We start from the raw sequence: 26436 nt of genomic DNA, 5'->3' as shown, positions 1-26436 counted from the left end.
ACCCCCTGCCGACCAACAGCTGGTGTTAGCTCGGCCTCTCCCCAGAGCCCTCAATGTCTATGTGTGATTAAAATTGAGATGTGGGCCCTGGCACCAGAGGTAAGGCTGAATGAACAGACCGCCCTCTGGATGCCATTCTGTGTGCCCATCCCCAACGCCCTAAATGTATGTGTCATGAGAGAGTAAGTAATGAGAGTGTCTACGTTCTGGTGTATGAATGAGGTACAGGTGGTCGCGAGGGGACAGAGGAGGAATACCTACCCTGCATCCCAGCAACGCACCTACACCTCAAAGCCCTACATGTGTGGTGGTGTGATGGAGCGGGAGGAGGGAAGCATTTAGGGATGGGGAGGAAAAGAATGGGGGGGGGGGGCAAAATACCTCCCCCCCCGGAGCCAGCTCCCCCGCTGACCCCCATAAGCACTCCCCGTTCCCCGAAATCCATCCAGGGAGGGGGGCCCAGGCCCATCCAGACCGGGGCCCAAGGCAGCAGCACCACCGGGCCCCACAGAGCCCAAGGCGCCCCACCGGACCCCACTACAAAGGAAAAGCTACCCCCACCCCAGCATTCAGTCAACTCCCAGACTGCATAAGACAAAAGACATCCAAAGACATTGTACCTCTCTGAAAGGTAGAAACGTGTCACCGCTCGTCCAAGCAGCTTTGCATGTGCAAATGCACAACCCCTCACTCAACAGAGGTAGAGGCATTAGGCACAACTTGTCTCCAATTCAACCTGCGGCCCTCTCATCATTTGCCAAAACAAAAATAATTCCCAGGTAAAAAACAGACCCAATTCACACCTCCACCAGGTGGACCACCCTTAACGACCCACTCTATTGGAGTAGGAGGGACTGGTTACATCTACCCGCAACTCCCCCCCCCCCCACTTTGTTTCACTCAACGAGCCCCCTTATACTACTTACCCAGGAGGATAAATATGTGGACACTTACTACCTCCCTCAGTCTGAAGAAGCTGCTTGGATGAGCAGCGAAACGTTTCTAACTTTCAGAGACAAGTCCAGTTGCCACGAGTCAACCACCAGAGAGTATGGTCTAAGGTTGCCTGGTCCTTCTGTTCCTCTGTGGTGAAGGGTACCTTAAGGGTACCTTCACCACATTGCCATTTGATACTGACACCTTCACATTGCCTGCTTCTAAATCGCCAACAATCAGTTCTTCCAATAATAATTTGTCCACCTTGGTCTCAACAATATCCAAATTTATTGCATTCAGTTGGAATTCACTGTTTATAACTTCTACTGCCACATCCACAATTTCCAATTCAAATGCTTTTTCAAAAGCCTTTTCTCTAGTCTCCACCACTTCAACTTCTCCAATTTGTACTTGCACAATTTCAAAATTAAATTTACTTTGATCTAAATATTCGAGATCAAACTGGCAGAGGTCTACCAGCACAGCTCCTATCTTCAGACTATCTTGATGGTTGTCTACAGGCTTTATGGAGATTGTCCTGTTATTTATCACAAAAGCCTCCAACCCATGTACATCTATCCCCTTATCCCTCCCAAGCTGGCTAATGGGTGGAGTTACTTGGGAGCACTCCTCTTCATCACCCCAGCAGATGATCTCTTCCCACTTGTCCCAGGCTGCCCAATAAGCATCATCCGTCCAGCTAACTGCCTTGGCAATTCGCCTTCGGGAATGTGACTCAGTGGAACTGTCAGCCTGGTCAGAAGGTGATTCTGCTGGGGAGCACAGCTCTTTCTCATCTCCCCAGTCAATCACCTCTCCCCACTTGTCCCAAGTTGCCCAGTATCTGTCGTCGCTCCAGCAAACAGCTTTCTCAATTCGTCTGATTCTGAATGAGGAAAAACAACATACAGGCAATGCAATGGAGCTGTCAGTCACTCCTGACATGTGGACTACACTTCTGCACTGACCCACACCTTCCCAATCAACAACTGCATTACTGCACAGGCAGAGCTGCTATCTTCGGTCAGCTGGCTGGCGTGAGAATCTCAATTCCAGACAAGTCTGCACATTCATCTCCATATGTGTAAGTCTAACTACCTTGTAAATAGTCTGGAGGGTTTGCAGACTACCCCAACACTTTTGATGGAGCTAATTTTAGGTTTATAATGGAACAAAACAGATTGACTACAAGACATCTTGAGTGAGGGTTGGCAACCCTGCATATGACACTAACTAACCTGCACATAAAATTTAAATATAATCCAAACAATATACTGAATTTTACACAAACATATTTCAATATACAGTCATACCTCGGCTCACGAACTTAGTTCCTGACGTGAAAAGTGCGTGACCTCAATCAATTTCTCCCATTTTAAATAATGTAAATGTGTATTATGTTCAATATGTTTAAACTTCAGAAACGCTGCATTCCTTCAATTTTTTATATTTTTCTGTGACCAAGAATCCATCCATCCATTTTCCAAACCGCTTATCCTACTGGGTTGCCTATCCCGGAAGCAATGGGCACGAGGCAGGGAAAAATCGAGGATGGGGGGGGCAGCCCATTGCAGGGCACACTCACACACCATTCACTCACACATGCACTCCTACGGGCAATTTAGGAGGTACCCGGAGGAAACCCCACGACGACATGGGGAGAACGCGACCAAGAATATAGACTTAAATTAAAATAACCTTACTTGTAACAAATAATGCTGTTGGCACGTCAAACTGTCGGTGCAGCGGTAAGAAAATCGGGAGAAGACTAACAATAATAGAGGATTTATAAATGGAAAAATAAGTTCACACAACACGTTATTCACCACGAACTAGGACATATCGCCGTCTTTCTCTTTAGGTCACTCTATACATACATATATACACTTCGAGCACGCGCAGTACAACTCAACACCCCCTACCGTACAATCAAATTATGACAGACTGTGCACATATAACTGAGAGCATACATTTACATTTACATGCTAACAAATGCTAAATTAAATAAAACATTAAAACTGAGCATACGCTGGTCGCTCGAAAGACGCCAAAACACGGAAAAGAACCACAAAACATCCCCCCAAAAAACTAAACAATCAACATTAAAAGACTGAGTAACAGTCAAATGCAGTAATTTCGAAAATATGATTTTTTTATTATTATTATTATACTGGACATTTCTTCGCGTTTCGGGTGGTTCTTTGGGGAGCTTTCATTGGACCCTTTTCGGGACGTTTGTGTGTTCGCGCCCCAAAACACGGTTCGACAACCGGTACAAAACATTTTGGAACATCTGGTTCGTAACCCGATTTATTCGTGATCAGGACTGTTCGTTTGTCGAGGTACCACTGTACATACAAAGACAGATACTAAATAATAAGATAAGTTATACGATAAAATGGGAGCAGAAATGCAACGTACCTTGCCATCTTGGTGCAGAAAAGCAAGTGAAGCCGCGTCTTTCAAACCGGTAGCTTCCCACGTGCGGAGGCATCAAATGTAACCAAGCAACAACACAACTAAATAATAACATCATAATACGTATAGTTGTTATATAATAATGACAGTTTTATAAGTTTTTTATTTACTAATAGAAGTAAATAAGAAAAAAAATGTGTAAGAACTGCAAAGCAAGAATATAGTAGTAAGCATGAATCACACATTCAGCTCTGGATAATATCAGACAATGACTTAAAGACACGTGAAATGAACTGCACTCTTGGAGTCTGTCTCTCCCCAAAGCACTATGCACGGTAACTTGTTTAATATGGGAATTATAAAATGACACTTTGGTAACATTTCAAACTGTTGTATCGCGATACATAGCGATCAGTATGTCGAACTGTCACGCCCAGCTCGTACGATCCTCATGTGTGCCATGCCCCCCTGATTATCCACGTGTGCTTCCCCATTATACCCAGCTGTGTCCGATTATTTTCGATTATTATAGTCCATGTCTTGCTTTCGTTCCTGGTCGGTCATTGATGTTAGTCGATGTTCGTGCTTCGTCCCGTTTTAGTGCTAATAAATCCCAGTTTCCCCGTGTTCTGCATGCCTGTTTCCTGCCCGTGCGATCGCGCTCGCAACCAGCCCAAAACCTGACACGAACAACATCACACAAGCTTCCCACAAGAACCTGTCATTAGACTAAGCGCGTACCACACTGGGCCAGGCTGCCTTATACGGCAACCGAGCACGATCGCATCCTGCCCCCCTCCCCAGTTCTGCCACCCTGTTGCACTTACTGGTCCGGACGCGAGCACGTTTTGTCATCAACCTGCAACTTTTTGTGTGAAAGAAACGTAAGAAGCAAAGCTGTGTACCACAGTAGGGTAGAATTCATGGTTAATTTCGTGGCTTATTTGGGGCGGTTTTGAGTATGATGACACACACAGATTTGTCAAGTATACAAAGCAGAGGTTTTTATTTATTCATGCTGCACGTATAGGATCCACACTTTATCAAATATCTCAGGCAGACTGATGCTGCGCGGGATACCGGTGCCAAAAAGGTATTGCGGTACCGCATTTTTGAAAGCTGTTCGGTATTACATTACATTACATTTCTTTAGTACTTGTACTAATTACACTATTTTCGCTTCCGCTAACTATGGGATCATGACGATGGACTCTATATAGCAAAATCACTGCCGAAACTAAGTTATACACTAAGTTAGATCTGCACCCATCATGCTATATAAAATACTAAAACGTCAGCTAGTTAAGTATGATGTCCATAGCTTCACGTCAGTGATTTATGTCAGGGATATACATTGACGTCATCAAAGTTTGATGTTTGAATAATAAATAGATAGTAAAGCATGATGTGCTGCGTGGGAAGTGTTTTATATGTGATCAGGTCATCAGAGCTGTATTATGGGATGTCACCAAGACAGGTAATGCTAATACTTAAAAGTAAATAGCATAATCATACAATGATAAGAAACAGAATAAGACAAAAACATTTCTTGAAATTTGGCCTGTGGGTGGCGCTAGAGTGATGGATGGATTGAACCCAAATTTGGTATGAATAGTTGGAACTGACCTCTATCGATGTGCCAAATTTAAAAAAAGTTGCCAATCAGCTCTATGGGCTGCCATAGACTCCCATGGCAAAAAGCATAATAATAGTGAAAACTACTAAAAACTAGGTATCCTAATAATAATAGACTGTCATCTCTAAATTGCCCACAGTGTGTGAGTGAGTGCATTCCCTGCAATGGACTGACATCCCATCCAAAAGTATACCATTGTGTCCTATGCTACCTGGGATAAGCTCCAGGCCCTCGTCTCCAGGATATGCGGTACGAGGTTGGATGAATAATAATCATGTTTATTTCAATTTCAATTATTGGCAAATATAAACATGTACCAAGGATAATAGCAATAAATACAGTATGCCAAAATAAATGCTAGAGGAGAATCCTGCAATTCCTGCCCCAGTCCTGGGTCTGGGGAGTTTATTCTCACTGAGATTGCATAGGATTCCTCTGGCTGCTGTTTTTCTCCCGTACACGTGAAGTGCTACTTCTTCATTGCCCACACGTGAGCCAGTATGTGAGCCCTGATCCGGGCTACCATCCCGCCCAAGGCATTTCCTCTGTATGCTGCTTCCTGCAGCCCTGCAGTGGATAAAAGGAAAGGACAATGGTTTGTTGATTTATAGCACATATATTATTATATTTTATATTGTTCAAATACACATTACTCAGTAATAACTCAGTAACTACTCAAGTACAAATGATGAACAAATAAAGTAACTGTTATGATTAAGAATGAACGAACGTGGGATCAGTATATAACTAATACTTTCTGGTTAATTAATAAATTAAGTAAGAGTGTACTACTTCAGGGGCGGCATGGTGGTGCTCTCATGCCCGGCTCGTACGATCCTCGTGTGTGCCACGCCCCCTGATTACCCACGTGTGCTTCCCTGATCTTGCCCAGCTGTGTCCACTTATTTTCGCCCAGTCTCGTCTATTTCAGTCCATGACTTGCCTTAGTTTCTGGTCCGTCATTGATGTTAGTTAGTCTTAGTGCTGTCTGCTCCGTCCCGATCCCGAATAAATCCCCGTTTTCCCCGTACTCCGCCTGCTTGCCTGCTTCCTGCCCGCTTGTCAGCCTGTGCGCACTACCCGCTTTAACCAGCGAACTCTGACAGGTGCACTGGTTAGCACTGTTGCCTCACACCTCTGGGACCCGGGTTCGAGTCTCCGCCTGGGTCACATGTGTGTGGGGTTTGCATGTTCTCCCCATGTCGTCGTGGGGTTTCCCCCCACATTCCAAAAAACATGCTGAGGCTAACTAGAGTTGCTAAATTGCCCGTAGGTGTGTGTGTGAGAGTGAATGGTGTGTGTGTGCCCTGCGACAGGCTGGCCCCTCATCCTGGGTTGTTCCCTGCCTTGTGCACATTGCTTCCGGGGTAGGCTCTGGACCCCCCGCGACCCAGTAGGATAAGCGGTTTGGAAAATAGATGGATGGATGTACTACTACATTATTTGTGCCCCCTCAAGTAAAGTGTTGCTCCTAACTCATCTGGTCTTTTTATATGTTGTTAAAACATACTGAATTAATCCCTGCAAGAAATTCTTTGAGGGGGTTAGAGAGAAAATGCAGGAGACTGAATCCAGGACCTCAGCTATATCTTTTTTAAGCGTTTATGTGTAAACAGTCAAGACTTAACTATATGGGCTCATACTAAAATTAAAAATTCATGGCAAAGTGTTACTCCATTTTGAACAATATGAGCAGAGTATGCACAACCTTTTTATGTGAGACACAGCCATATGCACTATCAGGGGCGCCGCTAAGGGGGGGAAAGTTGGGACAATTCTAAGGGCCCACGCCCTTTAGGGGCCCCCAGAGATCTGAATGGGTGTGGTAGGGGGGCCCAACCTCATATTTTGTCATAGGGCCCAAAATTGCTAGCGGCGCCCCTGTGCACTATATATTTCTGCTTCCCCTAGACTTCCTGAGACCTTAAATAGTGTGACATTTGCAATAGCGAAAGCCTTAGTTTTAAAGATGACTTTTCATGTTTTCACTTGAAATCATGTGGAAAGATCACATCTCCACGCACAAAGCTCTTTCATATTTCCTGAGAGCCATATTTCATATTTGCTGGCGAGCTGTCTCAAAATTTCATCAGTTCCATTCCAGCCCCCTATAATGCCTCTGCAAAGACTGAAAAAGATCCATCAAACAGTTATTGAATTATGGTCTTAGCAAGGTCAAGCATCAAAACTGCTGCTTTTTTCATTATCACTATGTGGCGCTGCTTCCATTTTGGGTCTGTTTCAAAATTAAATCAGTTCCAGTTCCTCACCAATACCTGTACAAAGATTGAAAAGGATTCGTCGAACAGTTTATGAGTTATTGGCTTGCATGCCAAAGTATCTGCAGCGACAGGGGAACAGTGCTAAAACCAAAAGTATTCCCTGAAGGCCAGGGAATACCATCCATCCATCCATTTTCTAAACCGCTTATCCTACTGGGTCGCGGGGGGTCCGGAGCCTATCCCAGAAGCAATGGGCACGAGGCTGGGAACAACCCAGGATGGGGGGCCAGCCCATCACAGGGCACACTCACACACCATTCACGCACATATGCATTTAGCAACTCCAATTAGCCTGAAGGCCAGGGAATACAACAAAGGTAATTTATGCTTACAGATCTGAAATCAGCAGATCACATTTATGTGGCATCATGTATGTTAAGTTCTTGTTGCTGTTAAGCGGAGAACTACTACACGGGAGAGAAGTATCCAGGCTGAAAAATATCTTCTGGAATTTTACTGAGGTCAGCATGTCATTGGCCCCAAAGTGGCATTCCCATATCAGTTGAAATATGCAATTGTCTGCATGCATAAACTTGCCTCTTACGCCATACTCCATGCTAGGAAATAGCTATGAAAATATTGTCCTCGTACTCACCTCAATCTGGGAATACTATTGTTGTTAAATAGCTATGCATAAGATTACATTTGCCATGGCTGAGACTGAATCACTTTCAATCACTACATGATGGTTATTAGGCATTTAATTACTAGCGGCTGTCAGTGATTGTTAATTGCTGTATAGTAACTTGGGAGAATGACACTGTGGATGCTGAAGTAACCGATTCTGTGTGCACACTCACCCCTTTAATACGATGACAGTGTAGTTCTGCTTTAGCGGGATGATTACTGTGCATCTGGTGACAAAGATTTACGATGGATAATTTAAAACCCAAGTACTGGAATACTTTGCCAAACAGAACATCCTGATGAGCAAATTAATTTCATCATGAAACTTTAAAATAAAAGTTATTTTTGGTGATGGTAACTTTCAATTCCCCACGATTCCCCAGTTCCAGTCCTGCAGGCCTAGTCTGCACCCAGATTTTAATACTCAAACACCTTATTCAGCTCACCAGCCAATTGCCAGGTTTAGTAGGTGTATTTGACAGGTCCTTGCAAACTGGTTCTCCAGGACTGGAATTGGGGAAGCCTGATATATAACATTATATACTGCACAGGTCCTTCTCAAAAAATTAGCATATTGTGAAAAAGTTCATTATTTTCTGTAATGTACTGATAAACATTAGACTTTCATATATTTTAGATTCAATACACACAACTGAAGTAGTTCAAGCCTTTTATTGTTTTAATAATGATGATTTCGGCAAACAGCTCATAAAAAAGTGCTCCAAAATCTCCTGATAGCTAGCTGCATTGGCCCTGCCCTTGATAAAACACAGTGGACCAACACCAGCAGCTGACATGGCACCCCAGACCATCACTGACTGTGGGTACTTGATTTCCGAATGACATGCAAAATTTGCTTTCATCCGAAAAAAGTACTTTGGACCACTGAGCAACAGTCCAGTGCTGCTTCTCTGTAGCCCAGGTCAGGCGCTTCTGTCATTCGGAAATCAAAATTTTGGAGCACTTCATGCTTCCATCTGCTGAAAAGCTTTATGGAGATGAAGATTTCATTTTTCAGCACGACCTGGCACCTGCTCACAGTGCCAAAACCACTGGTAAATGGTTTACTGACCATGGTATTACTGTGCTCAATTGGCCTGCCAACTCTCCTGACCTGAACCCCATAGAGAATCTGTGGGATATTGTGAAGAGAAAGTTGAGAGACGCAAGACCCAACACTCTGGATGAGCTTAAGGCCGCTATCGAAGCATCCTGGGCCTCCATAACACCTCAGCAGTGCCACAGGCTGATTGCCTCCATGCCACGCCGCATTGAAGCAGTCATTTCTGCAAAAGGATTCCCGACCAAGTATTGAGTGCATAACTGAACATAATTATTTGAAGGTTGACTTTTTTGGTATTAAAAACACTTTCCTTTTATTGGTCGGATGAAATATGCAAATTTTTTGAGATTTTGGGTTTTCATGAGCTGTATGCCAAAATCATCAATATTAAAACAATAAAAGGCTTGAACTACTTCAGTTGTGTGTAATGAATCTAAAATATATGAAAGTCTAATGTTTATCAGTACATTACAGAAAATAATGAACTTTTTCACAATATGCTAATGTTTTGAGAAGGACCTGTATAACCCCCCCACAGCCAGATGCCACTGTAACCAAATAATCAATGTTATTCACTTCACATGTTATGGCTGATCAGTGTATAACCTCTGTATCTCAGTTACGTTTCAGACTGTTTTGCTACATTGTGCAGATTAATATACTGTGTTCATAATAAATTTCAAAATTTCCCAAAGTTCAGCACATTGTCAGTTTCACTGGCCAACACACTGATCATCGTAACATCATCAAGTTCTTTAGCCAAATGAGGTGTGCTGGGCAATGGGAAACCTGACACTGCAGTACAGTGATTCATGCAGCAGCACTGGGAAAATGTAAAAACACATTTTACCTCCAAGAGCCACTGTTCTCCCACCTTTTTTCAGCAGTCTTACACGTCTGTAAACACATAAAATATGTTTGCACATATACTGTACTGATCCTGAGAGGATTAAGATGGCAAAAATATCAATTGGGCTGGTGATTGCACAATATTTTAGAAGCTAAATTATGAAACGTATTACTATATATATTACACAATGATAAGGTATAAATACAGAAAAGCTACATACTGTTGGAGTGAAGCTGAAGTCCTTCTCTCTCCTAGACAATGGAATCAGCAGAAATGAAGTTTTGCCACGACATGAGAAGCCAGGAAAGTGAAGCAGAACATGAACAGGAACATTATTCAGCCTTGGCTGACTAGGTCTGTATTCCGGACATTACATTCATGATTTAATTTGATTGTAAGGGATTGAATAATTTTAACTTGCTTGCAGGTTCCCTATGTACAGTATGTATTACCTTTCCTGACCTTCGGAGGTCCTCCCTCCTGTTTCGGAGCATTTTTAAGGCTTTTTCCCGAATTTCCTGCTCTTTGCCGACGAGGCTGCAGGGCAACTCTGCTGTGACCTTGAAATTACATGAAATATTCTGTTAAAACACTTTATTTGGTGTTTTTGTCACGGGAGACGGCAGCGATAGCGGGCAGAGCGGCGATCGTGCGGGCAGGCGGGTAAAAAGCAGGCAGACAGCCGGGAATCAGGGCAAACGAGGGGTTTAATTCCAAGGACGAGGGCACGAACATCGACTGACATCAATGACAGACAACGGGTTAGTACAAATCAGGAACTTAAATACATGGAACAAGGCAGCAGGAAACAAGACACGACTGGGCACGATCAGGAAATCACACGTGGGTAATTAGGGGGCGTGGCACACACGAGGAACGGACGGAGCGGGCGTCACAGTTTTACCTTGTGAATTGAAATTTTAAGCACTCATTGTGCTTTATGTGGTAAAAAAGTAATAGAGAAATTAAACTATTTGATTAGAAATATTGATTTTAAACAATTTTATGAGGTACAGACTTTGCTTATGACAGGGTTCCAGTCAATTTCCGCTCCCTTGCAGGCAGTGGTCCACATTTGTGATGCACCCAGGGATGATCTTACAACAGCCTGGTGGAGATGTGTAGAAAAAAGAAAGATATCAGTTTTGCACCAAAAACGTTAGAATAGAGAGGAGTGCAGGTGGACATAGAATGAGCAGAATGAATGGTAGCAGTATTTCTGATGTGAGAACCACTTATTCTGCTGATTCTACTTCCACCTGCACTGTCTGTGTTCTAACAGCTCTGTCCACTTTAGTTTCTATTTCCAGGACTGTGTGATACTTACACTGAATCTCTTTTGTTCAGGTGTTGCCGCTGACTTCCCTGCTTATTTTTTAGGAAGTCTTCTGCTTCCACTCCAGACTGATTGAGGGAAAGATCATGAAACTAAATATGATATATTCTGTAACCATGACTTGACAGCAGTATGTCTGTGAAACCACAAAAAAACACAGAGCTTGCTATCAAACAGACAGTTTACTTGCCTTTAGTTTTAAAATGGAAATTAGGGATTTCCTCAGTCTGAGGTTTTTGGGGAACAAAAGGTAAACATCTTGCTCTCCAATGTCCACAAAATCATCCCCTGTCACACCTTGTTCTTCATGGTAAAACAGAGAGAAAATAGATTAATCCACATGACTGTAACTATAAAACCCAAAATATTATGGCCACACAGAAATTGAAAAAATAACAATAATTATGAATAAATTAATAATAAAACCCCATAATATAATTAAGCCACGCAGAGTGAGCACATAGCAGGCATAGCAACAGTAAGTAAGGTGGACAAAGGGGCAACTGAGAAGACTGCATCAGCAAATTTAGCATATTTAGCATATAAACACAACACTGATAGTTATCAATTTAGCATTACCATATACAGTACAGTACTGTGCAAAAGTCTTAGGCAGTCCAAAGAAATGTTTAAAGCTGTTTATCTGGGTAGCAAGTGTACTTTGGCTTAGAACAAAAAATACAATTTAACATTAGAACGTGTGCAAATTAAGAGTAACACAATAAAAACTAGTAATAATTTCTTCTGTTTTCTAAAAAGTTACTGATGTCTAGTTGGATGGCTAGATGAACACTGCTTCAGTTCCCAAACTTCTCCTCAGGGGCACCTCAGTCGTTCCATGATTCTGTTAAATTTCCCCAACAGCTCAATTAAATAATTAAATATATCGATTCAAAAAGTCAGTGAGAGATTGACTAGCTGTATGAGGTCTGCTAGTGGCCAAGTCAAAAAATACATGGCTGCACTGGACGATTGCTGCAAATACTAGGATGATTTTAGCAGAGGTTCTGAAATGGCGAAGCTGACACACTTTGACAGGCATCATATCATAGTTTTACACCAACAGGAGGATAATCTAAACATCATTTTCTTTGCCTGCCTAAGACTTTTGCACAGTACTGTATATATATAATTAGGCCCTCAATCATGGCCTTACAATGGCTGAGGCTGGTCGGCTGAATGACGGGAGAACAACCATGTCCACAACCATCAAACATTTCATAGAGCCATCAGGTATGTAATCCAACAATGTGCCCTGTACTGTAATATTATCCTCTTACTGCAATGCTTCATATTACAGTATTCCATTTGCATTTTATATTATACAGTGAGTGTTACTTCATACAGTTACATACTGGATGTATACTGTAGCACACATGTCGCGTCACTCACGGTCACACACACAGATTAACCTCCCCCCAAACCACAGGCAATATGCCAGGACAAGCAGTGTAGTACAATCTTTTATTAAACACGCAAGAGCAAACCCACTACTTAACACACGGGGGGGGGGGGGAAACAGAATATCTAACACCACAAATGGGGGGGGGGACATGCCCTACATACACACCTTTCCCACTGAATACACCCCCATAGAATTAGCACTTCAACCTCCCAAATTCCTGTGAAAATGTTACTGCGATTGAGCATGTACATGAGGGATTGAGTACACACCAATACAATCCAAATCCAAAACACAGATGGTAAATGTGCTTTTCTACTTTTATGAGAACTGAAAGCACTTTACAATTCATGCCTCACATTCACCCATCCACACACCGGGGGCAGAGGCTGCCATGCAAGGCGCCAACCTGCACGCTGGGAGCAATTTGGGGTTCAGTGTCTTGCTCAAGGACCCTTTGAAGGGGTCAGGAGAAACCAGGGCTCGAACCTGCAACTCTCTGGTTGCTAAACGATAGCACTACCTCCTGCGCCACCATCTTCCCCAAATGTAAGGAGAAGGAGGTTCCTCGGAGCTCCGAGATGTGTTTGGCTATAATAAATCTCAAATATAGCTATATGACATCGTTTTTCATAACACCAGCATTTATTTTTTAGGTTTGTCGAGCTCCGTCAAAACAGTTGAATTAGAACGAGCCCATTATGTAACTGGAACCCCTCCCACATGTAAACACAGTGAGGCGCTACAGCGTTGGTTTGTTGTCTGAGGCTATGATACTGACCACAAACACATTCTCAAATTTCACTGCACCAATCATAGCATATGCAGGCAGAAAAATGATAGCAAAAAACATTCAGCATTAGATTCTAAAACCGTCTGTAATGTCTGTGTTTATCCAGTGGACCATAAACTAAAATAAGTTTTTCTATTTCAGTTTCTTTCAGATGTTATAAGGTAATGAATAAACAATCATAATAATTAAACCATGCATTACTGACTATCAGACAACTTCAACAAGTTACCAAATGGATGCAAAATCAAAGATATTCATTTGCGCCTGGCACTAACCATATATTCCTTCACAGTACTAAGCCATAGAAAGGGCCCCAATGAAACCCCTGCATTCCTGCATCGTAGATACTCTAATCTCAGCATTTATAAGATTCTATTTGTTTCTACTGTGCAAAATTATTTGTAACACAAATGTCTAAACTGGCATGAGAGACAGATTCAGTTCTTGTGAAGACTGGCATGTGAAACTGAAAAAGGCACTGGGGAAATTCAGTGCACATAAAGACAGGCAGTGCCACAGATTAGCACTGATGACATGGATTCAGAAGATCAATCCTGTTAATATTCAACCTTCAGATGAGCTGGAAAGAGCAGCAGCAAGTGAGGAAAAATCTTCTGAAGTTAAGTACTTGGCACGGCAAGGCCTGGCTTTTCGAGGTGTTGGTAAGGAGAGTGGGAATTTCAAGCAGCTTCTAATGCAAACAGCAGAGGGCGATGCAGAGCTGACCATGTGGCTGAAAGGTCACTTTGATTTCACCAGTGCTGTTTAATTGTAACACCTGTTCCTGGGTTGCCCTCAGTCCTTGTTATTGGTTATGATTCTCACTGTCCTGCATTGTGTCTTGTTAGCTGTGTATTTAAGTGCCTGTTCTGCTTCTGTTCTTTGATGGTTCATTATAGCTGTATGTTGTATGTATGTATATAGTTCTCTAGTTGTGTTTATTCCATCATTTAGTTCATTCCTGGTCATTTGCTGTTTATTTTGGATCCATCCTGATCCTTTTGGTTTTGATGTGTGTGTTGTAATAAACCCTATTTTCCACCCGTGTCATGCACTGCCGCAACCAGAAGAGGGCAGAAGATATGGCACAAAAACAAAGGAAGAAGCCTAACTTTAAAAAGAACAAAAAACATCAAGACTCATCCAGCATGGGTGGTGGGTTAACGAATAACACAAACAATCAAAGAATAAGCAAACAAATGAGAGAAAAGATGCAGAGATGACTGAGAAGCAGGGGATGACTGGAGAAAAGACGACAGGACCAGAAGACAGGAGGGATACAGGGAGAGCGGAGAAGACAGTATAACTGAAGAATGGGAGAAGAGGAGAGACTGCAGAGGAAGGAGAACATAGATGACTGGAGGGGAGGGAATATAGGAGCAACAGAGAGAAGGAGGAAGGGCTGCGGAGGAGAAGACAGGATAAGAGGAGAAAATGTGAGCAGAGAAGGACAAACACCCCCACTGCCCAGCAAAGTGCACTTGTAAGTAAACCACAATTTTAGCCTTGGGCTCAATATCGGGACTTGTCTCTGTGTAGCGATGCATAGAATCCTTGACACTGGTTATGACTGTACTGTATTACTCCTAAACCTGCCATTATAGTGTAAGAAGTGTTTTTTTTTTATAATTTTTTTTAAGGTAGAGCGATGTAGCCCCCGGAGAAGTCCCCCCCCCCGAAGCCCTGTTTGTTCCCTTCTAGCTACCAGATGAAACTCACAATGCACCCCAACGCCACCTAACTTCTCTTCCACATGATGCACCTTATTTACCCTTTGACTCCTGTCCATTATTGAGCGTTTTACTATCCATTTGATTATACGCTTATTACACTGTATGTACATTAGTCATCCACATATGCTGTATGGCTTTGTTTTCCGGACAGTCTGGGCTACTCAGATATGTCATAATTCAATTTGTAAATGCTGACAGTCTTGATGTCATCCTTCTTATCAGGAAAAACTACTTGTGCATATAGATATTTCTCAATTTTTAGTCTCATCTAATATAAAAATTGGCAGGCAGTACAAATAGAATCTTATTATCTTTCCCAGAGCAGCCCTCGTCCCTGAACCTCCCGTCCTGCCTTCCCTGCCAGCCCCAGGATCTCTCGTCTCCCCTTCCCTTCGTCTCCGTGTCCTGTGCCTGCCTGTTGGACTGGATCTCCCCGGCTACCGAATCTACCTTCTGTCCCCGACCATTCTTCTTGCCTGGCCCATTAAAAGCCTGTTCCCTGCTCGATCTAATAAAGATCGCTCTGTTCCGCATTCCTGGGTCCGCGTTTCCCTGCCGAGGGTGTCCTAACAATTATGTCTCCAGTAATAATTTTCTGCTAATAGCATTAATTCTCTTATTTCGGTATCGTTGTACTGCATGTACATGTTATCACCATCAAAGAAAAAAACGCGTTATGACTTATCAGTCATTATTATTGTTTTTGTTGTTTATTTAATCGTGTAGCAATACTGCCACTTGTCATATTATTAATTGCGTATTTATATAATATTAACCAATGACCAATCTCTGTATCTTACTAGCATATTTTGCGCATTTGTCTTTGTATCAGCCGTAGCGGTCTGCAGGGGGAATCGCAGAAGCTGGAGTTTCTTAGAGCGCTGCATGGGTTTGGACAAACCATAGGTATTGGTAATATTACTGGACAAAAATATATCGTTATTGGTGTCCACCAAAGTTTCCAGCACTAGCTACAAGAAATGGGATTGAATGCATTTGCTCGTTTTTATTTGTATTTATTAAAAATAAAACGTTTTTTACATTATATCCGTGCTTTTTAATGGGTATATCTCAATTTTTCAAAAGTAAACACAAAAAGGATGACACTTAATGCCCCCTCCCTGCCCCCACCCTATTTAGAACGTTAGGCGTTCCATTACGTAAAAATGCAGTACTACGTCATGATGCACCGCTTATAAATAATCTGTTTGATAAGGGAGAATCAAAGACAAACGATTCGTGAGTGCATCGTACGTGTTGTAAGAGTAAGTGAAGCTGAAAGACATTGACAGTGAAGGTAAGGCCTCCCCTTCAAAATGTATACTTCACTTAGATCAAAGGTCTTAAACTAAAAAAAACGCTGGGAGATGCTAAACTACCGACCGCAAAACGTGCAGACTGGCGGGTGTCAATTGCGCTGGAATGACATTACATGGTTTTAATTTTTCTCTGATATCGGCCGGCCAGATACAGTAATTTGTTTGAGACCCCTGAATTTAAATAATAATTAATTTTTATAACGATGGTGGCCTATATAATGTGCCGATTTGCTTGTGAAGTTGTTCAGCTGGTTGACATGGCATTGATTACTGCTTTTTAAGAAAGTGCATGTAGTCTCACACTGTAGAAGTCCATTGCTCAGTTGTCAGCATGCTCAGCGTGTCGCCTGTGATGTGTCCTGCACAGCAGCAGGCTACATTGCGTTTAATGGACTAATACTTCTTCAACCCATTAAATGATTCCTTTCTCTCTCCCTGCCAGTGATGGCACCCTCAAAAAAAAGGTTACCTGGTACCTTGGAAGTGGCGGATCCTTGATTCTGATTGGTCGAGAGTTTATGCCCATATATGGTGTCAATACATGCTTATGCCACGTGTTGCCGATAGGGGGGGTTTGGGAGATTAAACTTTAATAGAATAAAAATACATTACCTGTATTTTATTAATGTGCTTTTTTAATTACGTTTTTAAGGTATAATAAAACATAGAGCAGGATGTTGGCAAGCTAGCGCATACACGTTCAGCGGGGGCGTCCGTCCGGCCGCGTGTTGTTAGTAAGCGCCGCGGCGTATTTTAAAAGAAAGCACACAAATGTTTTAAAAGAAGAAAGCACCAAAAGAAGGAAAACTTTAGGGGTGTTTTAAAAGAAAAAGCAGGGTGAATTTAAACAAACATGCCCGAAAGAAGCAGCAAATTTAAACAAGCGAAAACAACAAACAAGCCCCGTCGTTTTAAAAGAAGCGATCACTCATTACATTTAACCAACACGAAAGACTTTCGTTATATTTACCAGGTTTGAGAAAGCATGCAAGCGGCAAACTTTTAGAAGAAATAGGACGAAACGATCCTGGAGCTCCGACACATGCAACTACTCTGTTTGAACAACGCGGGGCGGAATGGCCGATCGCTAGTCCGGCGTTTGGCGCATGCGCACCCACGCCGACGCCCCTTTCAAAATGGCGACGCCGGCGGAGCGCCTGTTTTAGCAAATAAAACCCCTATAACCGTAATGTTTTTAAGGAATGAAGCACTTTTCTGCCAATGTGAATAATAAAGTAAAGCGGTCTGAGCATTTTCGACAGCAATAATCAGGAAATAACGCGGTTAATTCTTGTTTAAACGAATGCATGCTCAAATAGTGTAAAATAATCTATTTCTAATTTAAATAAAAGTCGATCTCTAACACAACACCCCCGGATTGCTTAGCTACATTTAGCTAAATTTATCTACGTATGGTTAATCAAAAGGTATAAACAGAACTTGAAAAGATGTATGACAACACATGCTGATCTTTTATTTCAAATAAGCCTCTTTAACCTCATCGTTTTTAAGCAATGAAACTCTTTTCGGCTAATGTGTTATTTAAAATAAAACATCTTAAGCATTTCGACAACAAGAATCAAGGAATAACGCTGGCGATCCTTGTTAAAATAACTCTCCATGTCGCGCTTGTGCTGGCAGCCACGACACCCACACACCACTGTCTTTTATTGAAAACAGCTGAGGCAAGTCGTTTTCGGAACTGTAAAGTGTGTATACAATAAGTAAACGTATGTAAAAGAAGTATAAAATGTGTTATAAAGCACATAGCCAACATTAATTAATAAAGAATTTAAGCATAATACCCCAGACGTACCACGGCCTATAGCGGGTAGAAAGAGAGCTATCCTATGGCCTACAAGATAAAAGCATATGGCACCAAATTGGAATCAGTAGTCTTTAAAAGAATAAAATACATTATATGAATTTATCAATGCGACATTTTAAATACGTTTTAAGGCATAATAATTTTAAGGGGTCGCCGGACGCGTCGAGCTTTTCTAGCTAGAGAGGAAAGAGAGTTGGGCAGTTTTGAATGGTAAAAGCAGTAGTTGTGTATTGTTAACGGTTTATTTTTTAACAAAATGTCCTATTTTATAACGGTAAAAACACAGCAATCCTGTTTTTTAGGGGGGATTTATGCGCATTGCATGTCTAGACATGTCGATCAGCTAATGTCCGCGGCAGTGGGAAACGGGTCGTAGGCGCGAGAGCGATAAGCCTATGTGAAGGAAGCGTCAATTGACAAATTGTTGCAGAGTGCGTGTAACATCTCGTTTAACAGCTGGTCCCGAGTGTGACAAGCAGACAGACAGCAGTCACGCCCCGGCAGAAAGCACATTACGTCTATTTGTTAATCAGTTATATTATTTTATACTATTTACGAATAAATGTCTAATTGAAATAAAAGTCGATGTCTAACACCACAGCTCTGGGACTCTAGCATAGCCCCGGGCGCCCCGCTGCGGGCCTGTGGGGGCTGGATGAAGTATCTAACTTCAATTGCTTAATCAGCAGGGTAAAGTGCCGTAACTTAAACGGGGTATGACAAATTAGTATAAAGTTTTAAGCCAATAAGATTTAATTAATAAAATAATTTAGTTGTATTTTGTTAGTTTTATTTTCAATAAAACACACCCAGCGCATTATTAATTTAATAGATGCAGGAACTAGTGAGCGGTATTTAGCTACGTACTTCAAAAACATTAAAAAAACTTTGTTAGACTAATACCTTAGTTATTTTAATAATTTAAGGGATAAAAACATTTGTCGTGTTTGTCAATGTGTTATTTTAAGTAAATGCGTTATTTTCCAACGCCAAAAGCCCTGTCATGTTTTAAGTGAGAAATGATATGGACTGGCAACTCTCTCTGGGGGGAGCAACCACGGTTAGGTACTATTAAGCAGCATTTAGTGACATGCATCAAAACACATTTTTAGAAACTTTGAAAGAATAAAGTCTTAGTTATTTTAATAAATACGTTTTTCAGTAAATGTTTATTCACGCGCATGCACACAAACACCCACACACACCCCGGAGGTCGGGGGGCTTTAGAGTTTAACTTTAGGTTGCTGATCGCAATGTGTGACCAAACCCCAAAGCACCCTAACTTAGTCGTTTACTAACTTATCGCGAAAAACAGACAGAAAATAGACTTGTAAATTCTAAAGAAAAGACATTAACTGTTTTTTGTTAATGTTTAAAGGTATACAAACTACATTTGTATCGGACACGCACACAAAAACACTAAAAGAGTTTTGCTCAGTCAAAAAAACAGCAAACATATATTGTTCACGCTTTTTATTAAAATGTATAAGGATTGTTTTGTTATAGGGAAATTTTAAATTAATATGAGTGGGATATAAGTCATTTAGGCAACAAGATTTGAGGAAGAACCTAAATAGTGGCTGGAAATGACCGACCAGACAGGCAGAAGTGTGCTTTCCTTATCTCACAAGTCATGGAAGGGTAGGGTAGGGTGGGGTGGGGGGACTCATAAGTGGGGGGTAGGAACTGTGGAATCAGGCAGGGGTGTAAGAATTTAGGATATAGTCTTGTTATTTTAAAGAAGGTGTACATGATTATTTAATTACTTTTAATAGGAACCAGTAAGATGCATTTAGCACCATGTTGCAAATACACATTAAAAACTTTAAAGAATAAGGTCATAGTTATTTTAATAAAGACATCCTACAAGGTGCCCACGGCCCTAACTTATATAATCTACAAGCTTGATCCGAGATGCTTGCTGGAGTACAATGCTAAGCTGACATCGGTAACGGAGCTGCAGCCTGTTTGATAGTTAATGAAACATAGTTCAAATTCAACAGTGTCAGCAGTCATCCACGATGCAGGGAGACTACAGATTGACTATGACGACCCCGTTTATCAGCTGGCATTATTTAATTTTTTTTTGACAGAATAAAGCCTTAGTTATTTTAATGAATATGTTTTTCAGTAAATGTATACTCATGCTCATGTGCACAAACACACACACACCGGTGGTCAGGAGCTTTAGAGTTTAACTTTAGGTCTGTGAAAGTATAGGACTGCAATGTGTATACAGACCCCAAAGCACCCTAACTTAGTCGTTTACTAACTTATCGCGAAAAAACAGACAAATAGACTTGTAAATTTTAAAGAAAAGACATTAACTGTTTTTCTTAATGTTTAAAGGTATACAAACTACAGTTGTATCGGACACGCACACAAAAACACTAAAAGAGTTTTGCACAGTCAAAAAAAAAAACACCAAACATATATTGTTCACGTTTTTTTATTAAAATGTATAAGGATTGTTTTGTTATAGCGAAATTTTAAATTAATATGAGTGTGATATAAGTCATTTAGGCAACAAGGTTTGAGGAAGAACCTAAATAGCGGCTAGAAATGACCGACCAGGCAGGCAGAAGTGTGCTTTCCTTATCTCACAAGTCATGAAAGGCTGGGATGGGGGACACAAAAGTGGGGGGTAGGAACTGTGGAATCAGGCAGGGGTGTAAGAATTTAGGATATAGTCTTGTTATTTTAAAGAAGGTGTACATGATTATTTTAATTGTATTTAATAGGAACCAGTAAGCTGCATTTAGCACCATGCTGCAAATACATATTAAAAACTTTAAAGAATAAGGTCTTAGTTATTTTAATAAAGACACCCTACAAGGTGCCCACGACCCTAACTTATATAATCTTCAAGCTTGATCTGAGATGCTTGCAGGAGTACAATGCTAAGTTGACAACGGTAACGGGGCTGCAGCCTGTTTGATAGTTAATGAAACACAGTTCAAATTCAACAGTGTCAGTAGTCATCCACTATGCAGGGAGACTACAGATTGACTATAATGACCCGTTTATCTGTTGTCATTATTTATTTTATTTTATTTTTTTTGACAGAATAAAGCCTTAGTTATTTTAATAAATATGTTTTTTCAGTAAATGTGTATTCATGCTCATGTGCACAAACACACACACACCGATGGTCAGGGGCTTTAGAGTTTAACTTTAGGTCTGTGAAAGTATAGGTCCGCGATGTGTATACAGGCCCCAAAACATATTAACTTAGTCGTTCATGAGTCTTATTGTGAAAAACCACGCAAAATAGACATGTAAATTTTAAAGAAAAGACATTAACTGCTTTTGTTAATGTTTAAATGTATAAAAACTTTAGATGTATTTGTTAAACAGTCCAACAAAAATGTGTTATTTTAAAGTAGTATAAAATATAACCTTAACTTTGGACGCAAGATGAACAACCTACAAACACAGACAGACAGACACACACAAACACACAGCAAAGCCCCAAGCATGCGCACAAGCACACAACCAAAGGTGGGCTTTTAGAGTTTGCTCAATCAAAAAAACATCAGACCCATATAGTTTACGTTTTTTATTAAAATGTGTAAGGATCGCTCTGTTAGAGCGCAATTTTAAATTAGTATGATTGTGATATAAGTCATTTAGGCAACAAGATTTGAGGAAGAACCTAAGTAGCGGCTAGAAATGATCGACCAGGCAGACAGAAGTCTGCTTTTCTTATCTCACAAGTCATGGAAGTGTAGGGGGGTGTAGGAACTGTGGAATCGGGCATAGTTATTTTAATAAAGACATCCTACAAGGTATACCACGGCCCAAGCTTATAGCGTCTACTATCATGATTTGAGAGGCTAGATGGAGTACCATGTTAAGTTGACAATGGTAACTGAGATGCAGCCTGCATGCAGGGAGACTAGAGAGTGACTATAGTACCCCATTTAACCGTTGGGTCCTTATTTTTTAAGAATTTTGACAGAATAAAGCCTTAGTTATTTTAATAAATACGTTTTTTCCAGTACATGGTTGTTCATACTCATGTGCACAAACACACACACACACACATCGGTGGTCAGGGGCTTTAGAGTTTAACTTTAGGTCAGTGAAAGTATAGGATCGTTATGTGTATTCAGACCCCAAAACATATTAACTTAGTCGTTCATGAGTCTTATTGTGAAAACCCGACAATATAGACTTGTAAATTTTAAAGAAAAGACATTAACAGCTTTTGTTAATGTTGAAATGTATAAAAACTTTAGCTGCTTTTCTTAAATGGCCAGAAAAATTGGCTCAACACTATTAGTTTATATGAGAAGGGGGTGTTCGCAACAGTCACAATCCTAGCAGGCAAGCATAACATGCCAAAGAAACATCTCTTTCATTTATTTCAAAGCAGACACTTTGTGCAAAAGTTGTTTCCTCATTGCCCAAATGGCCACCAGAATTGGATGGTCCTTAAAGACCTTTCATAAGACTTGGAGGCCCTGTCCTGAGGTTTATCAAAGACCAGGTTCTTACACTATAGGAGACTGATGCTGTTTAAGTACTCGATGGGATGACCCCTGCAATGAAATTTGTAACATTTCAAGGTGTATATTTTAAAAGAATGAAGTGCCTGGCCAGTAAGAGAGGCATGGTATCGGATGGTGGAATGTGGAACGGGTTTGTTAGAGGATTAGAGGAGGCAGAACTATGTTGATGTCCTGCTCAATGGCTTTGAATATGTCTGTCCAGAACTCAGATAATCGAGAGAGCAGAGCCAAAACATAGTTCTATCTCTCAAATCATGATAGTAGACGCTATAAGCTTGGGCCGTGGTATACCTTGTAGGATGTCTTTATTAAAATAACTATGCCCGATTCCACAGTTCCTACACCCCCCTACACTTCCATGACTTGTGAGATAAGAAAAGCAGACTTCTGTCTGCCTGGTCGATCATTTCTAGCCGCTACTTAGGTTCTTCCTCAAATCTTGTTGCCTAAATGACTTATATCACAATCAAACTAATTTAAAATTGCGCTCTAACAGAGCGATCCTTACACATTTTAATAAAAAACGTAAACTATATGGGTCTGATGTTTTTTTGATTGAGCAAACTCTAAAAGCCCACCTTTGGTTGTGTGCTTGTGCGCATGCTTGGGGCTTTGCTGTGTGTTTGTGTGTGTCTGTCTGTCTGTGTTTGTAGGTTGTTCATCTTGCGTCCAAAGTTAAGGTTATATTTTATACTACTTTAAAATAACACATTTTTGTTGGACTGTTTAACAAATACATCTAAAGTTTTTATACATTTAAACATTAACAAAAACAGTTAATGTCTTTTCTTTAAAATTTACAAGTCTATTTGTCTGTTTTTTCGCGATAAGTTAGTAAACGACTAAGTTAGGGTGCTTTGGGGTCTGTATACACATTGCAGTCCTATACTTTCACAGACCTAAAGTTAAACTCTAAAGCTCCTGACCACCGGTGTGTGTGTGTTTGTGCACATGAGCATGAGTATACATTTACTGAAAAACATATTCATTAAAATAACTAAGGCTTTATTCTGTCAAAAAAAAAATTAAATAATGCCAGCTGATAAACGGGGTCGTCATAGTCAATCTGTAGTCTCCCTGCATCGTGGATGACTGCTGACACTGTTGAATTTGAACTATGTTTCATTAACTATCAAACAGGCTGCAGCTCCGTTACCGATGTCAGCTTAGCATTGTACTCCAGCAAGCATCTCGGATCAAGCTTGTAGATTATATAAGTTAGGGCCGTGGGCACCTTGTAGGATGTCTTTATTAAAATAACTATGACCTTATTCTTTAAAGTTTTTAATGTGTATTTGCAACATGGTGCTAAATGCATCTTACTGGTTCCTATTAAAAGTAATTAAATAATCATGTACACCTTCTTTAAAATAACAAGACTATATCCTAAATTCTTACACCCCTGCCTGATTCCACAGTTCCTACCCCCCACTTATGAGTCCCCCCACCCCACCCTACCCTACCCTTCCATGACTTGTGAGATAAGGAAAGCACACTTCTGCCTGTCTGGTCGGTCATTTCCAGCCACTATTTAGGTTCTTCCTCAAATCTTGTTGCCTAAATGACTTATATCCCACTCATATTAATTTAAAATTTCCCTATAACAAAACAATCCTTATACATTTTAATAAAAAGCGTGAACAATATATGTTTGCTGTTTTTTTGACTGAGCAAAATTCTTTTAGTGTTTTTGTGTGCGTGTCCGATACAAATGTAGTTTGTATACCTTTAAACATTAACAAAAAACAGTTAATGTCTTTTCTTTAGAATTTACAAGTCTATTTTCTGTCTGTTTTTCGCGATAAGTTAGTAAACGACTAAGTTAGGGTGCTTTGGGGTTTGGTCACACATTGCGATCAGCAACCTAAAGTTAAACTCTAAAGCCCCCCGACCTCCGGGGTGTGTGTGGGTGTTTGTGTGCATGCGCGTGAATAAACATTTACTGAAAAACGTATTTATTAAAATAACTAAGACTTTATTCTTTCAAAGTTTCTAAAAATGTGTTTTGATGCATGTCACTAAATGCTGCTTAATAGTACCTAACCGTGGTTGCTCCCCCCAGAGAGAGTTGCCAGTCCATATCATTTCTCACTTAAAACATGACAGGGCTTTTGGCGTTGGAAAATAACGCATTTACTTAAAATAACACATTGACAAACACGACAAATGTTTTTATCCCTTAAATTATTAAAATAACTAAGGTATTAGTCTAACAAAGTTTTTTTAATGTTTTTGAAGTACGTAGCTAAATACCGCTCACTAGTTCCTGCATCTATTAAATTAATAATGCGCTGGGTGTGTTTTATTGAAAATAAAACTAACAAAATACAACTAAATTATTTTATTAATTAAATCTTATTGGCTTAAAACTTTATACTAATTTGTCATACCCCGTTTAAGTTACGGCACTTTACCCTGCTGATTAAGCAATTGAAGTTAGATACTTCATCCAGCCCCCACAGGCCCGCAGCGGGGCGCCCGGGGCTATGCTAGAGTCCCAGAGCTGTGGTGTTAGACATCGACTTTTATTTCAATTAGACATTTATTCGTAAATAGTATAAAATAATATAACTGATTAACAAATAGACGTAATGTGCTTTCTGCCGGGGCGTGACTGCTGTCTGTCTGCTTGTCACACTCGGGACCAGCTGTTAAACGAGATGTTACACGCACTCTGCAACAATTTGTCAATTGACGCTTCCTTCACATAGGCTTATCGCTCTCGCGCCTACGACCCGTTTCCCACTGCCGCGGACATTAGCTGATCGACATGTCTAGACATGCAATGCGCATAAATCCCCCCTAAAAAACAGGATTGCTGTGTTTTTACCGTTATAAAATAGGACATTTTGTTAAAAAATAAACCGTTAACAATACACAACTACTGCTTTTACCATTCAAAACTGCCCAACTCTCTTTCCTCTCTAGCTAGAAAAGCTCGACGCGTCCGGCGACCCCTTAAAATTATTATGCCTTAAAACGTATTTAAAATGTCGCATTGATAAATTCATATAATGTATTTTATTCTTTTAAAGACTACTGATTCCAATTTGGTGCCATATGCTTTTATCTTGTAGGCCGTAGGATAGCTCTCTTTCTACCCGCTATAGGCCGTGGTACGTCTGGGGTATTATGCTTAAATTCTTTATTAATTAATGTTGGCTATGTGCTTTATAACACATTTTATACTTCTTTTACATACGTTTACTTATTGTATACACACTTTACAGTTCCGAAAACGACTTGCCTCAGCTGTTTTCAATAAAAGACAGTGGTGTGTGGGTGTCGTGGCTGCCAGCACAAGCGCGACATGGAGAGTTATTTTAACAAGGATCGCCAGCGTTATTCCTTGATTCTTGTTGTCGAAATGCTTAAGATGTTTATTTTAAATAACACATTAGCCGAAAAGAGTTTCATTGCTTAAAAACGATGAGGTTAAAGAGGCTTATTTGGAAATAAAAGATCAGCATGTGTTGTCATACATCTTTTCAAGTTCTGTTTATACCTTTTGATTAACCATACGTAGATAAATTTAGCTAAATGTAGCTAAGCAATCCGGGGGTGTTGTGTTAGAGATCGACTTTTATTTAAATTAGAAATAGATTATTTTACACTATTTGAGCATGCATTCGTTTAAACAAGAATTAACCCGCGTTATTTCCTGATTATTGCTGTCGAAAATGCTCAGACCGCTTTACT

The 26436-nt window shown here is 40.6% G+C and overlaps 4 protein-coding genes across 6 annotated transcripts in view; 2 read left to right on the top strand and 2 right to left on the bottom strand.

The window, feature by feature from the left end:
• LOC125722554 (protein NYNRIN-like) overlaps positions 1-17462 on the bottom strand; it is a 33938-nt gene extending 16476 nt beyond the window's left edge. The window contains exons 1-4 of the mRNA XM_048998721.1: positions 17366-17462; positions 11140-11451; positions 9813-10920; positions 8073-8126 (exon numbers count right to left, since the gene is read on the bottom strand). The gene's annotated coding sequence lies outside the window, so the exon portion shown is untranslated. The remainder of the gene's footprint in view (positions 1-8072; positions 8127-9812; positions 10921-11139; positions 11452-17365) is intronic.
• LOC125722577 (G-protein coupled receptor family C group 5 member B-like) overlaps positions 1-26436 on the top strand; it is a 392822-nt gene that overhangs the window by 146066 nt on the left and 220320 nt on the right. The window lies entirely within an intron of this gene.
• Positions 1-26436, top strand: part of LOC125722602 (cytohesin-2-like) — a 123584-nt gene that overhangs the window by 42111 nt on the left and 55037 nt on the right. The window lies entirely within an intron of this gene.
• On the bottom strand, positions 891-3867 carry LOC125722594 (uncharacterized). Its single transcript, XM_048998782.1, has 2 exons — positions 3358-3867; positions 891-1822 (listed from the first exon to the last, which is right to left on the bottom strand). Exons 1-2 carry the CDS (start codon positions 3363-3365, stop codon positions 1057-1059), a joined length of 774 nt encoding a protein of 257 aa, XP_048854739.1. The 5' UTR covers positions 3366-3867; the 3' UTR covers positions 891-1056.

This window comes from Brienomyrus brachyistius, unplaced genomic scaffold (genome assembly GCF_023856365.1).
Source record: "Brienomyrus brachyistius isolate T26 unplaced genomic scaffold, BBRACH_0.4 scaffold40, whole genome shotgun sequence".
NCBI classification, from domain to species: domain Eukaryota; kingdom Metazoa; phylum Chordata; class Actinopteri; order Osteoglossiformes; family Mormyridae; genus Brienomyrus; species Brienomyrus brachyistius.
The sequence above is the reverse complement of the archived record's forward strand: the minus strand, read 5'-3'. Positions and strand labels throughout refer to the sequence as shown.